At 37.2% G+C, this 26,325-nt stretch overlaps 1 protein-coding gene across 1 annotated transcript in view; it reads left to right on the forward strand.

Annotated features, from left to right (window-relative positions):
- Positions 1-26,325, forward strand: part of RIF1 (replication timing regulatory factor 1) — a 65,727-nt gene that overhangs the window by 14,165 nt on the left and 25,237 nt on the right. The window contains exons 8-20 of the mRNA XM_028141239.2: positions 5,524-5,662; positions 9,488-9,639; positions 11,362-11,479; positions 12,136-12,309; positions 13,665-13,775; positions 14,696-14,758; positions 16,012-16,112; positions 18,103-18,189; positions 18,808-18,878; positions 19,357-19,537; positions 20,781-20,888; positions 21,251-21,400; positions 24,314-24,413. Coding sequence (XP_027997040.2) covers positions 5,524-5,662; positions 9,488-9,639; positions 11,362-11,479; positions 12,136-12,309; positions 13,665-13,775; positions 14,696-14,758; positions 16,012-16,112; positions 18,103-18,189; positions 18,808-18,878; positions 19,357-19,537; positions 20,781-20,888; positions 21,251-21,400; positions 24,314-24,413 — 1,555 coding nt within the window. The remainder of the gene's footprint in view (positions 1-5,523; positions 5,663-9,487; positions 9,640-11,361; positions 11,480-12,135; positions 12,310-13,664; positions 13,776-14,695; positions 14,759-16,011; positions 16,113-18,102; positions 18,190-18,807; positions 18,879-19,356; positions 19,538-20,780; positions 20,889-21,250; positions 21,401-24,313; positions 24,414-26,325) is intronic.

Below are 26,325 nucleotides of genomic sequence, written 5' to 3' on the forward strand. Positions count from 1 at the left end.
CAATAAAAACATATTAAAAGATTATTTTTATCTTTAATTTTTGGCATTTTAATTATGATGTGTCTGGGCGTGGGCTTGTTTGGGTTCTTCTAGCTTGGGACTCTTGGTGCCTCCTGAACTTGTATGACTTTCCTTTACCAGGTTACAGTAGTTTTCTGCCATTATTTTGTCAAACACGTTCTCTGTCCCTTGCTCGCTTCCTTCCTCTTTTGGTACTGCTGTTATGCAAGTATTGTTATGTTTCATGTTGTCACACAGCTCCCTTAAGCTTTCCTCCTGTTTTTGTTTTTATTTTTTAATATATTTTATTGATTTTTTACAGAGAGGAAGGGAGAGGGATAGAGAGTTAGGAACATTGATGAGAGAGAAACATTGATCAGCTGTCTCCTGCACACCCCCTACTCCGGATGTACCTGGGACCCTTCAGTCCGCAGGCCGAAGCTCTATCCACTGAGCCAAACTGGTTAGGGCTCCTCCTGTTCTTTAATTTAATTTAATTTTTTTCTTTTTGGTTCTCTGGTTGATTTTTCCCCCTATCCTGTCTTCTAATTCACTGATCTGATTCTCAGCTTCCCCTAAACTGCTGTGCATTCCTTCCAATGTGTTCTTTATTAGTGCTATGTCAGTCTTTATTTCTGACTGGTCTTTTTTTTCCATAGTTACTCTATCTTTACTCATGCTGTTGAGCATCTTTGCCATCATTATTCTGAACTCTATATCTGATAAATGTCTTATCTCCATTTTGCTTAACTCATATGGAGAATTCTTTTGTTCTTCTATTTGGGTTTTGACCCCAGACTACTCAGTGGGAACCCTTACAGCTGAGATATGTCTCCAGAACTTTTTTTTGTCTCCCCATTTTGGCTGCCTGTTTGGGTTTGAGTGTATGTATTAGGTAGATCTGCTACGACTCCCATACTCTAGTGCAGGACAATGTCAGAGCTGTTTGTGACTGGCCCTGCATACCCTGTTTTTAGCTATGCACAATTCATAGCTTGGCTTCCTCTGCTGGGGCTGAGTGCCTTTGGAAAGGACCAAGGTGTGCACTAGGGTCTGCTTTTCCTAGCTCCAGGCCCAGAAGGAGGTCAGGCAAAGATTCAAGCCTCCAGAGAGCTGCCTCGCCTGTAGTCCAATTGACAATCTTGATTAGCCTTAGGCAAAAAGCGCCTGGAAAGCAAAGGTCTGGTGGAGAAAGATGTCCTCCACAGCATGAGAGATTGACTCAGCACAGGAAACTGGGGTGGCTGCCCTCCAAACTCCAACCCAGAGCCCCCAACCCTGGATTCTCACACAGCTCCAGTCCACTCTGCCTTCCCTCTGCCAGAGCCCAGGGTAGTGGCTGCACACAAAATTTTGTGCATTGGCCATTTAAGAGGGTGCCTGCATTTCTAGACATCTCTCACTGACAGATAGCAACCTTGGTGCTTTTCACAGCCAGATGTTATGTGGGCATCTTTTTCACTTCTGGTGCTTTGGGCTGGGGGTCCCAGCTTGGGTTTTGACCCCAGACTACTCAGTGGGAACCCTTACAGCTGAGATATGTCTCCAGAACTTCAGCTGCTGTCTTTGGGAGCCTGGCTAGCCCTTTTGTGCCTCTGCACCTTCCTATCAGTCTCTATGCAGTCTCCACTTCCCATCATTGGTTATCAGTGTTCTCTCCAGCTGGTCTTCAGTTGATTATTCAGGGTGGTTTTTCTGTATTTTATTTATTTACGTGGGGAAGCAGGGCTCCCTGGTGGGGTGAACAGTGAACATCTACAAACATCCTGATCACAGATCTCATTGTGTTCTGCTCTCCATAATAAATATTGACTGGTGTCCAGAGTTGTTTTGGTTAAAATCTGCCAGTCCCAAGGGTCATGTGATAATTTTCAGATAAGACATTAAGGAGTCCTTTTGTAAATGGACTGTTAGTCCCATTTTATCTAATATTTTTCCTTATTTCTTCAAAGGTATTAAAGGAGAGCGGCTCATAAACTCTTATTACCTTGCTGATCTTGCATAACTGGGCAGGCCAAAAGCTCTCCTAACATGGCTTGCCTGACACAGGATCCCATACTGTGGATCTAGTTGATGAACTCTCCCACACCCGAGGCGGAGGATTGGGAAATACTTCCTCCAGTGGTGGGGTTTTAGGTATTATAGGCTCTACAGGCTCTACTTCAGGAGGAGGGGGCATTGGTAAATCCTCCTATCTGTAGGCTTTTGATCTTCATTATGAAGTGGGCATAATACAGCTCAAACAAGAGCCCACACAGTTAATGATGATAAGGGCGTTTGTTTTCCCTGGGCCTGATTTCTCTTTAAATTCCTTCCCACTTGTTCCCAGAGATTAAGGTTTATCGTTCCAGCATCAGGGAACCAAGGATTATAAATCATAACAGTTTGTAATAAGCTTTTTTAGCTGTTCTTCTCTAACAGGCACCACCTGCTTTTAATAACTGTTTTAGCACTCTGATATTTTGCTGCAGGTCTGTGGATAACAGTTGTCCCATTATGAAACCTTAGCTGAGAAAAAATTCCCTAGAACTTGGAAATCCCAAACGGGCTCCAATGACTTACTGCACAGTTACTTTTCATCTTAGTTTTCGAGGGTTCTACTGCGTTTTGTTGCATTCCTGGCTCCTCACCTGGCATCAGCTGCTGGGGCTGACCAGCAGACCCTGAGTAGATTACCCTGACACACATTTCTGTGAAAGAGAAGGCTAAGGGGCTTGTTTGGCTTTAGGCACCAAAACAGCCTTGATTGCCTGCCTCCTTAGCTTTTTAGTGTAAACAGCTTGAACTAAAATTAACCTTTAGATACAATCAGCAGGGTAAGGATCCTTGAGAAAGCACATGGTTCTACAAGGTCGGGCTTGAAGACTAAACAGATTCTAGTAAAACACCCAGGGGTTCAAACTTGTTTGGAAAAGTCAGGGTAGGGGCTGCCGCCTTTGGCAAGGTCCCCCTAGAGACCTGGCATCAGTTGCTGGGGCTGACCAGCAGACCCTGAGTAGATTACCCTGACACACATTTCGGAGAATCCTTCTTACAGACTTTCGAACCAAGTCCTGCGCTTCCCCACATGCTTACACTTTGGTCCTGGGAGAGTGTCAGTGTAGCTTCCACTTACTCTGCCTCCACTTTGGAATCCACCCGGCCTCTTTTTTCTTAACATGGCCCTATTTGTAGTAGAGCTTGGCCTTCTGACCAGTCGTGTCTGACTTCTTTGAGCATTTATGAGCACCTCAATTTTCCTTCTTTCTCTTTTTCTCATGGTAATCCCAGTACTATCCATGGTATTGATGGCGGTAACTCAGTATATTTGTTTTTTGGCATAGTGATGGCTGCCCAACTGCTTGGTAAAGGAGCCCTAAGTTTTTTGGATCTGAGATCCAGGAGCCAATTCCATACAACTCATAGGACAGTAAAACGTTTAACTTTTTAATTTATTTCCTAGGTTTTGCTCTGAAAGTAGTACTTACTGTTTTAAATTTTTTACTTTTTTATTATAATTTACATTCAATATTATTTTGTGTTAGTTTCAGGTATACATCATAGTGTTTAGACAACCATATACTTTACAAAGTGATACCACCCCCTTCATTATTTCAAGTACCCCCTGGCATCATACATAGTTATTAGCATATCATTGCCCTTGACTGGAATTGAACCTGGGACCCTTTGGTCCGAAGGCTGACGCTGTATTCACTGAGCCAAACCAGCTAGGGCTTTGCTTTCTTGATAGCATTCTTTGATGCATAAACTTAAATTTGTTAAAAAGTGCATATAAATTAGGTAAATAGATAACTTTTTTCTTTTTTTGTGATTGTGCTTTTGGTGTCATCCATGAAGTTGTTGCCAAATCCAGTGCATTGATTTTTTTCTCTGTTTTCTTCTTGGATCTTTATACTTTTAGTTTTAGGTTATAAATTTCGATCTTTGATCCATTTAGAATTTATTTTTGTATGTAAGGCAAGGGTCCAGCTTTAATTTTGCATGTGGATATTTTATTTTTCCCAGCACCATTTGTTGGACTACCCTTATTATAAAGTATCTAGACACATTATAAAACAACAATTGACAGTATATGGAAGGACTTATTTGGGGTTTTCTATTTTATTCTATGTGTATTCTTATGTCACTATCATAAGTTTTAATTACTATAGTTTTGTAATAAGTTTAGAAGTCTTGGAAGTGTGAGTCCTTGAGCTTTATTTTTTAGAATTGGCTATTTAAGGCTCTTTGCAATTCCATATTGATAGAGATTGAGTTGAATCTGTAGATTGCTTTGGGTAGTATTGATTTTTTAATGATAGCAAATGTTTCTACCTATGCATGTGGGATGGTTTTCTACTTATTTAAGTCTCTAAATTTCTGCAATGTTTTGTAGCTTTTAGTGTATAACTCTGGCTTTCTTGATTAGATTTATTCCTGATGAGTATTTAATCTTTTAAGTGCTATTGTAAATGTAATTGCTTTCCTAGCTTCCTCTTCAGATTATTGCTGACTTGTAGAAATAGAACTGATTTTCAGGTGTTGATCTTGTACTCTGAGACCTTGTTGAATTAATTTCATTAGTTCTAGGAGCTTTTTTGTGAATTGCTTGTGATTTTTCTAAGCCAGTTTTTTTTTCTGCTATTATATTCTGTTAAGGTTATATGTGGTTTATAGCCACTTATGAATTAACTAGAGGCCCAGTGCATGGACTCGTGCAGATTGAAAGGAAATTAATTAGAAGGTGGGGTGGGACTGGGTGAGATGGGCCAGACACGCCTTGGAGCCAACCTCCCTCGGTCCCTCCCTGCCGGCCGCACCTGGGGTGGCACCGGGGTTCAAAGGGCATCTGTGGAGTGAGTGGGGTCCCTTTGGTCAGGTGGAGTCCCTCAGCCTGGCCTGTGGGGATCGGGTCAAAACTGGCAGTCTGACATTCCCTGAGGGGTCCCAGAATGTGAGAGAGCACTTTACAAAGTTGCTGTTGCTCAGCAGCTCCTGTGTTTAGTGTCTGTCCCCTGGTGGTCAGTGTGCATCATAGCTAACGGTCAGATGGTTGCTTAGGCCTTTATATATATAGATATTTTACCTTTTTATGTATTTTTTTAGGGTGCATGTTTTATTTGTCCTTTATCCATTTTTCCCTTAACCATTTTTCATACCTGTTTTATTTACTGTATTTGAAAAGGTGTTTTATTATTTTTCAGGGTTTAACATTTCTTATTTATTCTTGAATATAGATTATATATATATTTTTTCATGTACTCACTTTTTGGTATTATGTTAGTAAAATTGGTTTTTATCTCATCTTCCTAATTTTCTGTAATGTTTTAGAAATGTTTTATGTTATATATTATCTGCTTCATGAAGTTTTGTATTTTGTGATCTTGAAATTTGAATGTGCATACAGAATTTGGTACTTTAAAAATGTTAATTCCTAAGACTTTTATATAACTGAAACAGAATGAATTAGATTAGTGAATCATACTAGTGCCTTATGTATTGTTTCAGCAAGTCAATAACTTTTTAATGATTTTTCTTTTTTAGACCTTACATCGAAGTGGGAGTTTCATTAATTCTCTATTACAGCTGGAGGAACTGGGATTTCGTAGTGGAGCACCCATAATTAAAAAAATAGCTTTTATTGCTTGGAAGAGTTTAATAGATAATTTTGCGTTAAATCCAGGTAAGTAATGTTTTAAAATTTTGATTATTTATGTTCAAAAACTATCAAATACCATTTGTGGCACTCTTAGTACATTAGTACATTACCACCTATCTTATTTATGGTCACAATAGACCTGAGGTACTAAGTATTTTTACTATTTTGGAGTGATTATGTAATTTATCAAAGGTCACAATAGATGATAGGAAACAATTGTGATTGTTATGGAATAAACATATCACTGACTAAATTTTTAAAAATATATGTATTTTTATTGATTTCAGAGAGGAAGAGGGAGAGAGAGAGAAACATCAATGGTGAGAGAGAACCATAGATTGACTGCCTCCTGCGTGCCCCACACTGGGGATCGAGCCAGCAACCTGGGCATGTGCCCCTGACCGGAATCAAACCCGGGACCCTCCAGTCTGCAGGCCAACGCTCTATCCACCAAGCCAAACCAGCAAGGGCAACTGATGAACTTTTTTTTTTATCTTTTAGGACATTTAGAACTGTTTAGAACTGTACCTAATAGTAGATTAATATTAATATACTAGAGGCCTGGTGCACAAAAATTCGTGCTCGGCCTGTACCCTCTTGTAGTCTAGGAGCCCTTGGGGATGTCCGACTGACGGACATCCTGTGGGAGCGCACTGACCACCAAGGGGCAGCTCCGGCCCTGCCGCTGGTAGCCTCTCTCTGCGGGTGGCAACCAGGGGGTGGGGAGCGATAGGGGGACAGCGCCGGCCTATGAGCAGCTGGCCCCTACTCTCCCCCGATTGCTTCCTGATTGCTGTCCCCTCCCTCTGCCCGCTGGCACCCACCTTGGCTGGTCTGGCACCGCCCACTCGCTGACCCCACCCCCTGCCGACTTGTTGTTCCGCTGTTCGGTCACTTTGCATATTAGGCTTTTATTATATAGGATGTAAGTGTTTCCTTTTGATTTACCTTAAACTTAACATCCTATTATCCTAGTGAAGGTGTTTGATATAGATGGATGGCTAGATATAGAAGGTGTTTGAGATAGATAGATAGAGATATAGGTACATATATAGATATAGATAGATATGTAGGTATAGATGAGAAAGAATGTTTAGTCCAAAGGTGGATCAGTATTAGTACCTACTTACTGGGTAATTAATATTCAGTATAATAAATACTGTATATTGCCAGATCTACTAAGTAATGTGGATTTCATCCTATATATTTTTTTTTCTACCAAAGACCATTAATTCCTTTCTCTTCTAATGTGTTTTATAAAGTGACTAGAGGCCCGGTGCACGAAATTTGTGCACCGGGGTTGGGGGTGTGTGTCCCTCAGCCCAGTCTGCACCCTCTCCAATCTGGGACCCTGCGAGGGATGTCCAATCCTGGTGGGATTGGGCCTAAACGAAAGTTGGACATCCCTCTCACAATCCAGGACTGCTGGCTCCCAACCACTTGCCTGCCTGCCTGCCTGATTGCCCCTAACAGCTTCTGCCTGCCAGCCTGATCACCCCCTAACCACTCCCCTGCCAGCCTGATAGATACCTCACTGCTCCCTTGCCGGCCCGATTGCCCCTAACTGCCTTCCCCTGCCAATCTGGTCGCCCCCAAACTCCCCTCCCTGCAAGCCTGGTCACCTCCAACTGCCCTCCCATGTAGGCCTGGTCCCCCACAACTGCCTTCCCCTGCAGGCCTGGTCCCCCCAACTGCCTTCCCCTGCAGGCCTGGTCACTCCATCTTCTCTCCCCTGCAGGCCTGGTCCCCCCAACTGCCCTCTCCTGGCGGCCTGGTCGCCCCCAACTGCTCTCCCTTGCAGGCCTGGTCCCCCCGCAAGTGCCCTTCCCTGTAGGCCCGGTTGCCCCCAACTTCCCTCTTCTACCGGCATGGTCACCCCTAACTGCCCTCCCCTGCAGGCCTGGTCACTCCATCTTCTCTCCCCTGCATGCCTGGTCACTCCGCCCTCTCCTGGCGGCCTGGTCGCCCCCAACTGCTCTCCCTTGCAGGCCTGGTCCCCCCGCAAGTGCCCTTCCCTGTAGGCCCGGTTGCCCCCAACTTCCCTCTTCTACCGGCATGGTCACCCCTAACTGCCCTCCCCTGCAGGCCTGGTCCCTCCCAACTGCCCCCCCCCCTTTGCTGGCTATCTTGTGGTGCCATCTTGTGTCCACATGGGGGCAGCCATCTTTGACCATGTGGGGACGGCCATCTTGTATGTTGGAGTGATGGTAAATTTGTATATTACTCTATTAGATAGGATTATTTGCATTAACTGTCATTACTTTTATTGAAAATGTTGGTAAAAGTGCATTGCCAGGCACCATTTTTAATTAGAAATGTCACTTTCTTTTTTTGTTGCTTATGAACTATTAGCATGAGATAATATTCACGACCAAATCTGTTGGAATTATAAATGGTTGAATGTTACAGCATAAAATAGGAGGGGTTTAAAGAAGATGAAGTAAGTCTAGAGCTAGAGAGTCTATGACTTGTATTATGGGTCTAGGCAGTCAACGAATCAGGTGCTTGACTTTCTTTTCTGTCATCTTCAGTATGCCTTAGTTGCAGACTATAGGAAAAAGGGAAGGCAGAGAGCAGAAATGAACTTCTCGGCTGAGCTGGTTATCTGAATTGAGCATTCTAGAAATCCACATTTATCACCACTTAAGTATCATTGGGTAGAATGGCTAAACAGGAGACTAGATAAAGAAGTCAAAATTAGGCAGCCATCACTTATGAATGAACACAGGTCTTGTAACTAAAAGAAAATGGATTATTATAACGCAGTTGGCAATCTCTGCTACAGGGTATTTTTTTTTTTTTTGAGCTCCTCATAAGTAGAGGATTTGTCCTCACAGTTATCTGACTTACTTTCTTACTTCAAAGTCCTTTTTAAGTCTTTTTGGTAAGTTACTTTAGCGCAGACTGTCTTTTTATGTATTCCCAGTCATACACACTACACTTCTGATGTAAATATTTTGCTTAAAGAATTTCATTTTTATGCTGAATTTTAATATGTAATTATTATTAATGTAGATGTAGGTTTCCAAAATCTAATGGCAAAAACGGTTATAATGTTTGATAAAATAAATTACTAGCAAAATTTAAATATATCTATTTTTGACAGAAGGTAAAAAATGCCTCTATTTTTAAAAATACATTTTTATTGATTTTAGAGAGAGAGGAGAGAGAGATAGAAACATCAGTGATGAGAGATAGTCATCAGTCATCTGCCTCCTGCACATCCCCTACTGGGGATTGAGCCCCAAACCCTGGCATGTGCCCTGACCGAGAATTGAACTGTGATCTGGTTCATGGGTCGATGTTCAACCACTGTGCCACACCAGCCAGGCAGTAAGCTTCTATTTTTTAACCTGTAAAGTGGAGATGACAAGAATACAAAGCAGCTTGGACAGTTTCTCAACGTTTTGGAATATTGGGCTAGACAGTTCGTTGTGGAGGACTGCTCTGTATTGTAGGAAGTTTAGCAGCATTTCTGAATGCACCTCACTAGATGCCAGTAGTGTTCTCCATAGCCTTGCTTCTCAAGTTGTAACAACCAAAAATAATTTAGACATTGACAAATGTCGCTTGATTGCAAAATCACCCCTGGCCCTCAGTATTTAATAAATAATACTCCTTTTTTTGTCATTGCCTTCCTAACTATTGTTGTCTAGGTGTACTGGAGTTTGTCAGGGGAAAACTTTGGGTGAAACAGGAACACACCTGTTGAGTAAAAAATTTTTAAAAGAATTTATTCCCTTGATATGGTAAAAACAAAAAAAGAGGACTATTGCATATTCATTCTTAAAATGTAATCTTTTGCTCTTAAATGTTTTTACCTGGGTGCTTATTTCATTTTCTTTTAAGAAATACTATGTAGTGCGAAAAGACTAAAGTTGTTAATGCAGCCTTTGAGTTCCATCCATGTGCGAACAGAAGCTCTAGCTCTAACAAAACTAGAAGTCTGGTGGTATTTACTAATGAGACTTGGACCTCATCTTCCTGCTAATTTTGAACAGGTAATGTTCTAAGTATTGATTATAATATTTTGTGTGTTCTTTATTAATGTGTTCTTTAATCTTTCAGTGTTACTTTTGCTGTGTTAGCAGACCACAATATATAGAAGATCTTTAGTCTTGACAGACTTGAGTTCATTTCCCTTAAAGGATAAGCCCTTTTAATTAGCAAACACTCAAATACCTATTTTTTTAGAGACATGAATATTTTTAAAAAGGAATTTCAGAGGACATAGAATATAACTGAGAGTAGATTCAATATTACTAAAATAGAAATCAAATGCTATATTGGGTAGATAACAAAATTGGATTAATTCTTATTTTTGTTTCTCTTTTCAGGCTACATAGTGATAACTAATCTTTTAAATCCCATCATAGGTTTTCAATATTGTTGAAATGATTTTACAAATTTCTTTAGCTATTGATATCCTCTGGGCATTTAGACCCAGGCTTAATCTTATCTGTACCTCTTTGTTTTTGCAGTTAATCCCATCCTTGGTTTCTGAATTTTTTCTAAAAATTTTTTATTGATTTGAGAGAGAGAGAGAGAGAGAGAGAGAGAGACAGACATTGATTTGTTGTTCCACTTATTTTATGCATTCATTGGTCGATTCTTATATGTGCTTTGACTGGGGAGAGAATGCACAGCCTTTGTTGTAAGGGGACGATGCTCTAACCAACTGAGCTACCTGCCCAGGGCCTGAAATTTTTTTTTTTTGGTTAAGTATAAAACAGGACAGGTGCAATAGCTTTTATCTTTTTTATTGCTTATCTTGGATTTTCAGTATATTTTATTTTGGATCTGTAAGTCCTTGTCTTCTGGTCTATGTAAATATCTAATAAGCAGTGAGTATATTCTTAGAAAGGGAGACTTTAAATATACTTGAAATTTTTAACACATTAAAATTTAATATAGCCCTAACCGGTTTGGCTCAGTGGATAGAGTGTCGGCCTGTGGACCCAAGGGTCCCAGGTTTGATTCCGGTCAAGGGCATGTACCTTGGTTGCGGGCATATACCCAGTAGGGGGTGTGCAGGAGGCAGCTGATTGATGTTTCTCATCGATGTTTCTAACTATCCTTCTCTCTCCTTCTCTGTAAAAAAATCAATAAAAATGTATTTTAAATAAATAAATAAATAAAATTTAATATAAAGGCTTTTAAACTTGGTGGAAGATTAACTAATTAAAATTGGACATTGATAGTATTACATAATTGGGACCGTAATTTTTTTGAAATTTTGCCGTTGTAAAATTCCTATTAGGCTAAGCTTATCCAGTTGTCCACATTCATTGGCATAATTTATTCTCATTGGCTAGATTTGACTGGTATGGAATGATCTTAGAAATGAGTTTGAAGTTGTCTTAGTTCATATATTTTAGCAGGTTTTAAAAAAGCTTAAAATGAGTCTGTCTGCCAGTAGCATTAAAGCTCAGGTAGATATTATTTGCAAAAATTATTTGTGTATAATTTGGAATTTAGAACTGAAATTTATAGATAGTATGCATCTAGGGGTAAATACAGTTTGTTAAAAGTTTTCACTTGTCCAAATTTCAGTTTTTTGCCTGTGTATTGAAATAGCTCATAAAATTCAACATATTAAGAGAATTTATACTGCTTCTTAAAGAAAATCAACTGTATTATACAAGGCTTTTTTTTAAAAAAAGAAAAGGAAACTATGCAGTTTACAAATACCATTTCCTTTTTTTTTATTATTACCCTAATAGGTTTGTGTGCCTCTAATTCAAAGCACAATAAGCATTGATGCTAATGCTTCACCTCAGGGCAGTTCATCTCGACTAGCTACTTCTCCAGGCTTAAGTCCTATGACCCCTCAACACAAAGGTAAGAGATAGTCATACTTGTTTTTATCTTTAAAAAAAAATGCTTTGGCTGAAGGCTTTGTTCACTGTTATTCACATGAAATGAAAGGACTTTATAATTTTGGTCCCCCATCACAACGACCATTATATATTCTCGATTGTTAATGTTTACTGCAATAATTGCATTGTTGTAGTTGGAAAAGATCAACTTTTTCCCAGTACATTATGTGAGGTACATTACAGATAATTGTGTTGGTTTCAGAGCCAGTATTTTTAGGGACATTATTAAAAACAACATCTTAAGAGATGTAAGAAATGTGGCTTAGCATGTACACCATGAAAAACAGTTATTTCCTGTTATTACTTTCTATTAGCTGTTCTGAGCCAAAACTTTATACTTAAGTTTAAGGAATGCGTGAATAGTGATAATTCAGGGTATGGATTAATGCCTGAGAATTATATTCATTTAAATGGTGTGTAACAAATAATCTTGTTCTTAACTTAATATTTAATTGGAATTCTGTGGGTTTTAAACAAAAACTTTTAACTCTTATTTGAGAAACACACTGTTTACATTTGAAGGTACATTTCATTGTAAGCAAGTAAACAATATATTCATTTGGGTAGATAATTTAAGCTTACGTAACTTTTTTTTTTCTTTTTTTTTTTTCTTTAAAGGTGCTTCCCCATATGGAGCCTCGGTAACCACCCGGATGAACTTGAGTTCGAATTTTGGTGTAATGGCCACAATCCCATCTATTCAACTTTTAGGACTTGAAATGTTACTTCATTTTCTGTTGGGTCCAGAAGTTTTAAGTTTTGCTAAGCAAAACAAACTTGTACTGAGCTTAGGTATTTGCTTTAAAAATAATTTCAGTTATTAAAACAGTATAGAACACAGTTAATTGGAGGTGATTTGATTATTACTGGAATGATTTTAGAAATGAGCTTGAAGTTTCTTAGTTCATATTTTTTTAAACATGTGACTTTTAAAAAGCTTAAATGAGTCTGTCTACCAGTAGCATTAACCCTTTGCACTTGCTTGCTTTTTTCTCGATTCCTTTATCCTACTCAGGGTTTAATTTTTTAAATACCCCAGATTTTACAAAGCGCGGCAGTAGAATAAAAAACTGGAGTTTCTTTTCATACAAACTTATTTATTTGGATTTTTTTAATATTTCAAATTATTGATACATTCAAAGAGTAATTTTAACCTCTATAATTTTTCATGGTGTGATATTTTTTGAAACATTCACCCACATGAAGACCTGGTTTACATTCACATGTTTCGCAAATATAAATCGTCTCTCTTCTTCCTCCTTTGATTTTTCTGTTAGAACAAACAACACAATCTTTGTGTTTTTTGTTAGGGTGAGGTGTGGTTATATGGAGCTTTCCATCTAAACGTTACTCTAAGTTAGTGGATAATAATCTACCCCTGGAAGTTAGTGTACCATCTCTGAATTCTCCAAGATCATGTACTAGTTTCCTAATAAATTTCACATGCATTATCCGGTTTTCATTTTTTTTTTTTTTGGCATCAGTTGAGACGGCATTTACATTTTACTTGTCCTTTCATGCTAATGAAACAAGAAAAGATACTGGAAAAATAGACAAAAGTCCCCCTTCGCCCCCCGCGGTGAAACTACGTGTCGAGTGTGGCTCGACATACGAGCTGCTACCGATGCTAACCGTATCGAGTCACACTCGACATCCGAGTGCAAAAGGTTAAAATTCAGGTAGATGTGCCCTAGCTGGTTTGAGTCAGTGGATAGAGCATCGGCTTGGGGACTGAAGGGTCCCAGATTTGATTCCGGTCAAGGGTATCTTGGTTACACGCTTCTCCCTGGCCTGGCCCCTGGTCAAGGCTTGTGCAGGAGGCAACCAATCTATGTGTTTCTTTCACATCGATGTTTCTCTCTGTCTTTCCCTCTCTTACACTCTCCCTAAAAAAATCAATGGAAAATTATCCTCGGGTGAGGATTAACAAAAAGAAAAAAAAAAAATTCAGGTAGAGGTTATTTGTAAATATTATTTGTGTATAATTTGGAATTTAGAATTAAAATACAGTTAATAAAAATAATTTTGTAATTATGAAATAAGTATAAGCTTTTTAAATAGAAAACATGTCAGATCACCTAAAATTTTATATTGAGAAGTTTATTTCATAAAGTGGTTTTACACAGTTGTCTCTTTTTTTGTTCTAGAGCCTCTCGAATATCCGTTAATCAGCAACTCTTCTTTTTTTTCCAAATATGCAAATACACTTATCACTGCTGTTCATGATAGCTTTGTTGCAGTTGGAAAAGATGCTTCTGGTAACTATTTAAGAGAAGTTTTTCAAATTATTTGTTCAGAAAGCAAATAAAATAGCTAATAGTTATATAGTGTCACCTATTATCTAGATCATTGGTTGGCAAACTGTGGCTTGCGAACCACGTGTGGCTCTTTGGCCCCTTGAGTGTGGCTCTTCCACAAAATATCACGAGCGGGCGCGCATGTACAGTGTGATTGAAACTTTGTGGTCCATGCGCAGAAGTTGGTTTTCGGATCTCAAAAGAAATTTCTATCATTGTATTGTTGATATTTGGCTCTGTTGACTAATGAGTTTGCCGACCACTGATCTAGATTATGTTGTAAGATATAGTTCATTTAATCCACACAACAATCTTTTGTGTTATCACTTTTGCAGATGAGAAAATTCCATTGTTCTGTAAGTAAATAACCTGTGCAAAGTCACACAAAATGGTAGAGCCATGAATCATGCTCAGACTCTATTGTACCATCATCTACACCTGAACTCCTTTGTTCAATAGCCTATCAAATAAAGAGAAGAAATTTCATAAATAAAATAGTTTGCTATTTAATTGGCTTGGGAAATTTTTTCTATTGGTTTTTAGGTATTCTGATTTTTGTTTTTTGTTGTCTCAAAAGTTTAAGATATTGAATACAGAAAATACAGGTGAAGGGGAAAAAAAAAAGAATTAACTATAGTTACATGGCCCCGTGTTAAGATGGTACAGTCCTTAAAAAAACACACCAACCAACCACATTTCTTGCTTTAACAAAAATAAGGTGATAGTGTTTTTATAAACTGATTAATTATAAAGTTGAATATTAGAAGGAAAATTACATTCTAAATTAAGTATTGCTTAATTTCTTTAGTATAAGGATGAGAGGAGTGCCATTATCGTCATACCTACTTTGTTCTAAAGTACTTTACGTTTTATTTTGTCAGATGCAGTTGTCAGTGCTATTTGGAAAGAGCTAATTAACTTGGTGAAGTTAGTTATTGAATCAGGTAAGCACCATAATACTGATCAAATGATTTTTATAGCACTCAGTGAATTATTTTGCTTTTATATATTAAATTTATTTTAAAATAATTTTTTGAACTATAGCTTCCAGACTTTAGTTTTTAACAAATCACTTTATATATATGTTTTCAATGATTTTAGAGAGAGAGGAAGGAAGAGAGGGGGAGAGAGAAAAAGATGGGTGAGAGAGCAAGATTGATTGGCTGGTTCCTGCACAGCCGCCACCTGGGCATGTGTCCTGACAGAGAACCAAACAGGTGACCTAGATGCATAGGACAACGCTCAACCAGCTGAACTACACTGGCCAGAGCACAAAGCATTTTTTGGATTTAGTAAAAAATTAATTTTCATAGCTCTCTTAAATGTATATTTTTACCCCTGAAAATCAATCTATCTATCTTATCTATCTATAATAATAAAAAGGTAATATGCGCCGAAACCGGTTTGGCTCAGTGGATAGAGCGTCAGCCTGCGGACTGAAAGGTCCTAGATTCGATTCCGGTCAAAGGGCATGTACCTTGGTTGCGGGCACATCCCCAGTAGTGGGTGTGCAGGAGGCAGCTGATTGATGTTTCTTTCTCATCGGTGTTTCTAACTCTCTATCCCTCTCCCTTCCTCTCTGTAAAAAAATCAATAAAATATATTTTTTTAAAGAAAGGTAATATGCTAATTAAATGGATGTCTTCCAGATGTCCTTCCTGACAAAACCGGGGCAAAGGGAAGCCAGCCCAGTCCCAGGTGCCTGCGGGCAGCCGGAGGAGGGAAGCCCGGGTCCCGGGTGCCAGAGGGAAGCCAGTGCTGGCAGCCAGGGGAAGAAAGGCCTACTCTTGCACAAATTTTCATGCATCGGGCCTCTATAGTCTATATATAAAAGCCTAAGTGACCCAACGACTGGTCACTATGACGTGCACTGACCACCAGGGGGCAGATGCTCAGCACAGGAGCTGCCCTCTGGTGGTCAGTGTGTTCCCACAGTGGAAGCACCGCTCAGCTGACTGACAGGGGCCAGATGCAGGGCCCATGGCTGGCGAGTGCTGCTGTGGTGGCACGAGGCTCTTCCAATGGGCAAGCCTGTGGCGGGCGCAGAGGGACTGGGATGAGTGGTAGCGGCAGGTGGTGTGCCAGTTTCAGCCCAATCTCTGCAGGCCAAGCTGAGGGACCCCACTGCTGTACAAATCCATGTACCGGGCCTCTAGTAATTGTTTAGAAGTACATTCATGCTTTTACTTGTTCATAGGTAACAAAAAAGAGAGACCAGGTTCTGAGGTTTTGACCCTCTTATTAAAATCTTTGCAAACCATAGTGAAATCGGAAGTATTTCCTGTATCAAAAACACTGGTAAGTACAATACCTATATGCTGGTATTTAAAAACCACTCTTTGAAATTGAATTTTATATTGCAGATCAGGATTTGGGAAAACGTATCAAGTATTAATCATGAGTTTGGCCATGTAATAAATGCTATTCCATTGACTTAATAGTCATTTCAAAACAAAGTAATGGCTATAATGTCAACTATAAAAATCTTTCATTATGATGAGAAGAAGGATAAGCTACAGAGAGAAAATTAGGTAAAGGACATGAAACTTGAACTAAAGAAACTTGGAAGAACACTAATATTATGACAAAATTGCTAAGCTCTCCCTAACCGGTTTGGCTCAGTGGATAGAGCTTCGGCCTTCGGACTGAAGGGTCCCAGATTTGATTCCAGTCAAGGGCATGTACCTTGGTTGTGAGCACATCCCTAGTGGGGGGTGTGCAGGAAGCAGCTGATCAGTGTTTCTCTCTCATTGATGTTTCTAACTCTATTCCTCTCCCTTCCTTTCTGTAAAAAATCAATAAAATATATTTTTTTTAAAAAAGATTGCAAAGCTCCACTAATTGTTACTTGTACACTTAAGAAAATGTAATAATCTTATTATGGATCTTTTGCGTTTTAAATGAACCTTTTTTTTTTTAAGTCCTCACCCAAGCATATGTTTTTCGTTGATTTTAGGGAGAGGGAGAGAGAGACACGCACGAACAGAGAGAGAAAACATCAATGTGAGAGAGAAATATCAATTGGTTGCCTCCCACATAGGCCTGGGAGATCGAAACCGAAACTCTGGTTCGAGCCCTTACTGGGATTCGAACCCGCCACCTTTCAATGTATGGGACGATGCTCCAACCAACTGAGCCACACTGGCCAGCGCATTAAATGAAATCTCTTTAATCAACATAATGACATTGATAGTAAACATCTCTTGTATATAGGAGAGTAGGAAAAAAACTAATTAGATATACTTTTTATAGTAGTGAATCTCCCCAAATAAGCTGCAGATGGCGCAAACAATACCCTTACATAAAATCTGAGTCTGTTTCCTGTATGTGTTGTGATAATACCTAGTATGGCAGTCAAGCATAATGGTTAATAGCAAGGGCTCTGGAGCTGGCTAGGTTGAATCTCAGCCTATTTACTAGCTGAATGAAGTAGGGCAATTGACCTATTTTTCTTGTCTCTGTTAAGAAAGAATGCAGTGTTCTCACAGAATGGGTTGATATGTGTACAATACTCTAGGAACAAAGTAAATGAGTTAACAAATGCTATTTATTATTATCATTAGTATCTGCTTCAAATGAGTATATGTGAACCGTATTTTCACTAACAACAGTTTTCCTTTTTGTTATGTCACTTTTGTTATATAGTTCATGTTAATATCAGTATAGTGATATTTTGGGTCAACAGTTTGCTAGGTTCTCACATTTGAGAGGCATGTCTTAGATTCAGCTTTTAGTTAGGAATTCTTAGAAATACATACTTGCTTCTGGTACTAGTGAGTACATAATTCATTGAAGAATTTCTTTTTGTAATATAAAAAGCTAGAAATAGCCTAAAGAGCCATTACTAGAAAAAATGTTTGCATAAATTATGTATGTTCATATAGCAGTTAGACGTGTGTCTACGTATATTGATGTGAAAACTCCACAAAGTCAGATGAAGGTCATAGTATCTTAGTAAAATATCACTTGTATAATGGTATAAAAGAGTATGACAGCCACATGTAGAAGATGTTTCTTGGTATACTTACATATATGGAAATTTAGGTGGTCTAGAAAAATAAACTCTAAACTCATATTAGTTATCCCTGGAAATAAAGAAGGACTTTGTCATTTTAGTTTTTATATTTCTGCATTTGAACTTTTTAAACTAGTGCAACATTATGACAATATATTTAATGAAAGTATCATAACAAATTGTTCAATTAAAAATAGAGTTAATACTATTGTAGATCTTTACTATATAAAGTACTATATGGATCACTTATAATAAAATCTTTGTCTTTCTTAGGTTCTCATGGAAATTACAATTAAAGGACTTCCTCAGAAAGTATTAGGTTCACCAGCATATCAGGTTGCTAATATGGATATTCTTAATGCAAGTATCTTAAATGTTATTATGTGATTAAAATGAGCCAAAAAGAAAAGTTCCATGATTTCCCTTTCTTCAAATAGTGAGGCTTAAGTTGTAAAATTTTGAGAAAATTGGATTTGCTGATTCGGTTAAAGAAAAAATTGATAGAGTAATAATGTAAAAAATTAAGTATGCCACTATTAAGGGAACTATTTTATGGGATTAAAAAGGGGTTTCAGAAGGAAAGTTTTCTTCTATTTGCTTGTACATAATAATAGTGTTGGTTACCGTTACAAATTTTGCAAGTTTAGTAACATTGGCTAAATTGTGAAAGGTGTACTTAATATCAGCAGAATATAAGTATTGTTGGGCCAGCAAGTTTTAAGTTAACAATTTTTATGTCTGGAATCTGTCACCATTTCTCATTGTGCATAGAACAGCTGTGATTAAAATAATAAAGAGCTTGATTCTTTGGTCAATTTATTCAAATACATTTTTACGTTTTTTTTTATATATGTCATAAGTTAAATTTTGTTAACCTTAAAAGGATCATGTTTCACATAATTGTAGAAAACAAGTGTAACAAGAAGATTTTACTCTTTATAAAAAGAAGATTGACTGCAATCTCTCATCTTTCTTCAGGGAACGCCTGCTTTATTCTTAATTCAATTAATTTTCAACAATCTCTTGGGATATGGTGTAGAAGATGAAAGGTAATTTAAATTGAAAATACTATTTTAAAAAATATATAGATTTTTTTTTTTTTTATTGATTTCAAAGAGTAAAGGAGAGTGAGAGAAAGATAGAAAATCAGTGATGAGAGAGAATCATTGATCGGCTGCCTCCTGTACCGTCCCCTCACAATCTCTCCCTGTCCCCCCGGGGGATTGAGCCTGCAACCTGGGCATGTGCCCTGACCGGGAATCCAACAGTGACTTCGTGGTTCATAGGTCATTGCTCAACCACTGAGCTACGCTGGCAGGGCTGAAAAGAATCTTTGTTTATCTTAGAAAGGTGGCTTTGTTATGAATAAGATTCTCTGGGTTAACAATATATAATAAATTTTGTCAAAAAACAAGATTTGGAATTCATTTCTTATTTTTGTGTTAGTTATTTTTAGAATTGTGTTGCAGTGTAATGTATTTTGGGAAAACGTACAGTTTATTTCATGGTTCAAAATTTTCTCTTCAGGTTTTTTCTTAACCTGGAAACACTTGTAGGTTGTGTTCTTTCTGGTCCAACTTCACCACTAGCTTTCAGTGACTCTGTTTTAAATGTTATTGATCAAAATGCAAAACAGTTGGAAAACAAGGAGCATCTCTGGAGAATGTGGAGTATTATAGTCATTCCATTAACCGAATTGATTAATCAGGTATGATAAAAGTCTGCTACATATTTATGTTTCCCCCAAGATTTAAGGAATTTTTTTTTCTTGTTAGAGCATTTGAATAAATGAATAGAAGCTTGCATTTGAATAGAAGGTATTAAATATTTTTTCCTATGATTGGTTCATTTTCTACTTTTAAGATTACTTGATTTCATTGCATTTCTGCCTTATTGTTCAATAAAGTCTAATTTAAGGGGGACTAATCCAGTTCATTTTCTCCAATAGAGCTTCTAACGCCAGAACACTCACATATGATACAAATTTTCATGTGTATATCTTGAGTTCTTTCAGTATTTGTATTTTGGGGAATAATAACTCATCTTGACTAGACTGTATGTTAGGATTCTCATGATCAAGCCATGTTAGTGAAGCCATATAGTAGTACCTAACTCAGTAATCTGTTGAGAGTTGATTAGTCCTTACAATCTTTAAAAATTATTCTTCGGGAAATATTTCACCATAACTCTCAAATGAAGTGATGACTCCAAAGAATTTATTAAGTGAGACTGCAATAGCCTTTATTTTGGCTACTCAAGCCAGCACATCATTAAACACATTCTTCTGGAAGAAAATAGGTGCACGTTTTTAAATATTTTCCCAGTGTTTGTAGGACTGCAAGGCCCTGTTTTTTAAGTCCTTTCCAGAATGCTACCTTCAGTGTGTAGTACCATAAACGATTTTGGAGTCATCTCTGGGATTCCTTTTTAGGACTTGAAACATAGTGCATTGTTTCTCAGAGTTGCTGTAACAAATTATACCACAAATTGATAGCTTGAATCAACAGCAATTTATTCCCTTATAGCTCTGAAGGTCAGAAGTTCAAAATCAAGGTGTTTGGCAGGTTTCTCTGGACCTCTTGAGGGAGAATCTGTTTCATGGCTCTCTCATAGCTTCCTGTGGTCACTGACAATTCTTGATGTTCCTTGACTTATATATGCATTACTCCAATCTCAACCTTCATTTTCATATGGCATTCTTCTTTATATCTTCTCTGTCTAAATTCCCTCTTATGAGGGGACCATTTGACTTTAAAAATTTTTATTATATCTGCAAAGACCCTGTTTCCAAATAAGATCACATTCGGTTACGGTGTGAGGAGTTTACCATCTCATGAACATCTGAACATTGGGGGTCACAATTCTATTCACTACATATTGTATGATATTAATAATTATCACACTAAAATTACATGATCTGTCTAATTTCTTTATAATTTTTCTTGTTTCAGACCAATGAAGTGAACCAAGGTGATGCCTTAGAACATAATTTTAGTGCCATCTATGGTGCATTGACTCTACCAATAAATCACATTTTTTCAGCACAGAAAATTCCAGGGGTAAGGCAATGTCAAATTTTTACCTAAGGAATTTGCATTTTTCTGAAAATATTTTATCCTTTTTAATGAATTCTCAGTAATTGTATCAAGACTTTTTTCTGACTTAATCAGTATGGAAGAAAGGAAAATGGAGAAGAGATAACTTCATTTTAACACTTGATAACTGTTGGTATTGTGGCATTATTACAGCTCTCCCATTAGAGCTTTGTTGGTGGATGGCTTGTTTCTTCTATAACACTTTTAATGTTAGTATTTTTTTAAATGTTAATGATGTATTCTATTAGGTATTTGACATGTAAATAAAACACTTAATTTTTTGGTGTGTGTGTTTGTTTTTGTTTTGTTTTTAATGTTATTGTTAGGCCACCATGAAGACCTTACTTAGAACTTGGTCAGAATTATATAGAGCATTTGCCCGCTGTGCTGCTTTGGTGGCAACTGCAGAAGAGAATTTGTGCTGTGAGGAGCTTTCTTCCAAGATAATGGTCAGTTTGGAAGATAAAGACTTTTCGGTGAGTTTATCCTGATCCTAACCTTTTTTTAATTTAAAGGATTATTTCCATGTCTCTGGATCCACTCCGTTCATCTATTTCTTCTGTTAATTAGATTCCAGATATGAGTGAGATCATGTGATACTTATCTTTCTCTGACTGACTGACTTCATTTAGCATGATATTCTCCAGGTTGGATTTGGGGTTTTCTTTGTATATATTTATCAGTTTATTTAACCTTTCTGTGTCTTACATAGCATATAAGTAGAGATGGGATCTGTGTTTTAATAAAGTATAAATTCTTATATAATTAGAAATAGAGTATATGTTCTTTTACTTTACATCATTTTCATTTTGTTTTTCCCTTTACTAACATTTTATTTATTATTTTTTAAATATGTCTTTATTGATTTCAGAGAGGAATGGAGAGGGATAAAGAGAAATAGAAACATCAATGATGAGAGAGAATCATTGATTGGCTGTCTCCTGCAGGCCCCCTACTGGGACTTGAGCCCACGACCCAGGCATGTGCACTTGACCGGAATCGAATCCAGGACCCTTCAGTCCACAGGCCGACGCTCTATGCACTGAGTTAAACGGGCTAGGGCTTTACTAACATTTTAATCAGGCTTTATACTTTACATATTTTTATATATATTTATATATATATATAAACATATATATTCTATTTTATCTTTTTATTGTTTTTTAATATGTTTTTATTGATTTCAGAGAGGGAGAGAGAGATAGAAACATCAGTGATGAAAGAAAATCATTGATCAGCTGCCTCCTGCATGTCCCACACTGGAGATTAAGCCCACAACCCGGGCATGTGCCCTGACCGGGAATCGAAGCATGACCTCCTGGTTCATAGGTAGAACGCTCAACCACTGAGCCACGTCAGCTGGGCTCTATCCTATTTCTTTTAGATACATACTACTCAAATCGGTCAGATTTGAAGAGTTAACATCCTGTAGATGTTAAGATTCTAGCCCAGAAAATGAAGAGATGGATATATTACAATTCCACAAATTTTTATTTTTACCACCTACCAAGTTTTGTTAAAAAGATTTGAGTTTTAGTTATAGTTACTTATACAGGGTAATTTGTATCACAGAATTTGCAGTAAAGTTAATTTGTTATCGCTTCTGTTGCAAATATATAGTTTGATGTTAATTTTTTTGTTAGCCTTTTTTTCTGTACATTTTAAGATTTTTTTCCCCCCCTAATGTTTGTAATTTATACATTTCACCAGGGTGTGTCTTGGGGCATCTTTTTACATTATTCTTTTAAATACTGGATAGACCTTTTCAATCTAAAGCACTGTCTTCATCTCAGGAAATTTTCTTGCATTCGCAGTACTCTGTAGTCTTTTTTGAGTACCATTTTATGTGGGTTTTCATTTATTTATTTTGGATATGTACAATTTATTTCATTCAAAATACAGTGCCAGAACATTATGCAGTTGAACATGCTAGTAATGTTTGTCATGAAGCACCTATGCTCATGTTAGATGGGCGGTGCCGCTCCTGCTAGTGATTCCTGGATGAATGCCAGAGCAGCACTCATTACCTGCTTGTCCGCACAGCCAGTTCAGAGAATTTCTGAACAGTTCACCTTTCCAGTGGTCGGCAAACTCATTAGTCAACAGAGCCAAATATCAACAGTACAACGATTGAAATTTCTTTTGAGAGCCAAATTTTTTAAACTTAAACTTCTAACGCCACTTCTTCAAAATAGACTCGCCCAGGCCGAGGTATTTTGTGGAAGAGCCATACTCAAGGGGCCAAAGAGCCGCATGTCGCTCTCGAGCCGCAGTTTGCCAAACATAGACCTTTCTGATCCTACCCACACACACACTGGGTTAAAAAAACACACCCTGATGGCTAACGGGTATCTACACACAATCACTCTACCGTAATGCTTGTTATTAAGATGTAATGACCTGGTTGACCCGCTCTAAATCTTTGTGATGGAGAAATACAGCAGCAGCAGGTAATACAGAAAGTGGAGGCATTTACTGATGAAAACTCCACCCACACCCGCACAATGAGGGACTAACAATCATGGTTTTTAGATCTTTGGGGTTTATCTTGTGTTCCTTTTATTTCTCTACATGTGTTTGTGCTGTGCTTCTTATTTTTTTTTTAAGTCCAGTCTATTTTTTAAAATATGTTTTTATTGATTTTCGAGAGAGGATGGGAGAGGGAGAGAGAGAGAGAAATGTCAGTGATGATTGGTTGCCTGCCTCCTACACACCCCTTACTGGGGATCCAGCCCTGACCAGGAATCAATGTGACCTCCTGTTTCATAGATCAATGCTCAACCACTGAGCCACGCCAGCTGGGCAGAAAGCTATTGAGGTATTCTTTGACTCATTGTGCTGGGATTTCCTTATATTTTTAGTCTTTCTTGAAACCTGTCCCCACATCTCCACAAAACACCTGCCCTGTTTAAATAAATTTCCAGAAAAATCTCTGATACTTTTATGAGCTTATTTTTATTTCAGTTGGATTGGAGAAGGGGAAGGAAGGAGAGTGAGGTAGCTTAGCAACCTTTTAATTTTTTTGTTTGTTTTCTCTGGGTTTAGTGAAGACTTGTAATTTTCCAGAGGAATTTGATCAAAAATCAATTATAAATGTAGCTCTTCCATTCCCAATTGATTCGTTTATATGTTGAGTTTTATGGCCATCTTAAAGCTGAATTATTTTCTCTGTATGTTGAGAAAAAAATATAGTACATGGCACACAGCAGTTAACTGAGAAATATTCATAACCTATACTTAACATAACTTATATGGTATAAACTATTACTTGTGTGTTATTGTAAATTATATATGGGAGTAAAAGTTTTACAATTTTGTCAGTGCTTACTGTTTTTGAAAACTATGCCAGTAATTGAAAGTTTTTAATACTTTTAATTATTCTTCTCTAGAATTTGTTGTTCTTGGATAGGATCATTCATGTTATTACTGTAGTGGTTGATTGCATCGACTTCTCACCATATAATATTAAAATTCAGTCCAGAGTTAAATGTAAGTATTTTCTTTACCTTTATTTGTTCAAATATTTTATAAACCTGGCTGTCTAAACTGTTGTCATGGAAAATTCTAATGGTTTTCCCCACCTCATTTTACCTATTTTTGATACTGTGTAACAATGTCAGTTACTATGCTAGGAACACTTGAAATATACTCATTCTCTCTTTCTCTCTCTCACTTTTGAAGTACACTCATTCTCTCTCTCTCTCTCTCTCTCTCTCTCTCTCTCGCACACAAAATGTCTTTACTCCTTGTTATAACTCGGAAAAATATCCTGTCTAGACATTGCCTAGTCAAATGAATTTATTTATTCCATTCGGTACAAGGGATTATCTGGACAAGAAACTTTGACATTTGCTAAAATAAAAATGTTCTTACTTGGTAGTCTGATTTGAAATAATCATTGAATTGACATTAAGTTTAATAGAAAATCATGGCAGTGATTAATTGGTTATGCTTTACAGAAAATTTAAAGTGATTCTAAAAATTTAACTTCATTTTTATTTAGTTAAAATTGCACAATTAACATAGTGGTATGATTTTTAAAACTACATGCTTTGGTTCATTCTAATAATGAGCTATTTTAATCTAATTGATTCTTTGAAATTAAATGTCTCCATGAATGAGTATACAGTTGAACCTCGTTTCTCAGTCACGCATCTCTCAGGTGACAAAGGAGAGAATGCATGAATATGAGTCAGTTTACCACTTAAAATCTCAATATATTGTGCTGTGAATATTTTCATGTGTTGTTGTTTTTTTATTCTGCTTATAATTATTGTTATGTTTTCATTTTTTACTGTTCATTTTCTTCCCTTTTTGTTAAATTTTCATGTCATGTTCTTTTTGTTTTTAAAGTGTTTATAGATTAAACAGTACAATAGACATGTATGTGAGAAAGGTTAAAACAGAATCATTTGGAGGTCTGGAATGAATTAGTTCAATTTACATTATTTCTAATGTGAAAAAATGATTCAGTTTTCGAACAGCCTTCCGGAGTGAATTAAGTTTGAGAAACGAGATTCCACTGTATATATTTATACTATGTAGAAAATAACCTTCCAGTAATAATTAGAGCTATTACTTTTCTTGAATAAAGGGTAGGAACATAATTTTAGTAAGATCTATCATTGATGAATTAGTGTAAATATTTCTAGAACATAGACTACTTTTAGAATTGTTTTTTATGTTTCAGTTTTTACTAAGTAGTAATATAGAGAAACATGTTATGTGCCTAGCATATAACAGGTCAGAGCATCCCCGTGTTGACACAATGTTACCTATTTTGTTAGTTCTGAAAAATTAGGATTAAATCCACAATTACAAGTTTGTCTTTTTCACTTTCCTTAGAAGATGTGTTCTTGATACTTAAAATTATGGATACTGGGGGTGATTTCTAAAATCTGCCAGCAGAAGCTGAGGAGGAGAGGGGGGAAAAGTAGAAATAGTTGAAAGAAAGTATGTATATGTATCAAGATCACTTGGGGTTTTTGATAACTCTGATTTTGTAATAATTTGTTTTATAGAAACATTATAAGAATTTTTCACTGACACCTTATATCCTTTACTTAGATTGCTCAATTAACAGATGGTTGTATTTTTCTTACTATTTTCACCTCCCCCCTCCATGTATACATTTTCCTGAACAATTTCAAAGTAGTTGTAGACAAGTCTTCAATGTGGAACAGTTCCCGAGTTTTGTCTTTCGTGACCTTCAAAAGTGAAGAGCACAGGCTTATTTACTTTTTGAGAATCCCTCAGTCTGGCCTTGTTGATATTTTGTCAGTATTAGATTCAGGTTTCACTAATTTATTTACAAGGATACTTCAGAAGTAATACTATAGTCTTTTCTAGTGCATTATGTCAGCAGGCAATATGCCAGTTTGTCCTATTACTGGTGATGTTA

The sequence above is a fragment of the Eptesicus fuscus genome, chromosome 11 (assembly GCF_027574615.1).
Source record: "Eptesicus fuscus isolate TK198812 chromosome 11, DD_ASM_mEF_20220401, whole genome shotgun sequence".
In the NCBI taxonomy this organism is placed as follows: domain Eukaryota; kingdom Metazoa; phylum Chordata; class Mammalia; order Chiroptera; family Vespertilionidae; genus Eptesicus; species Eptesicus fuscus.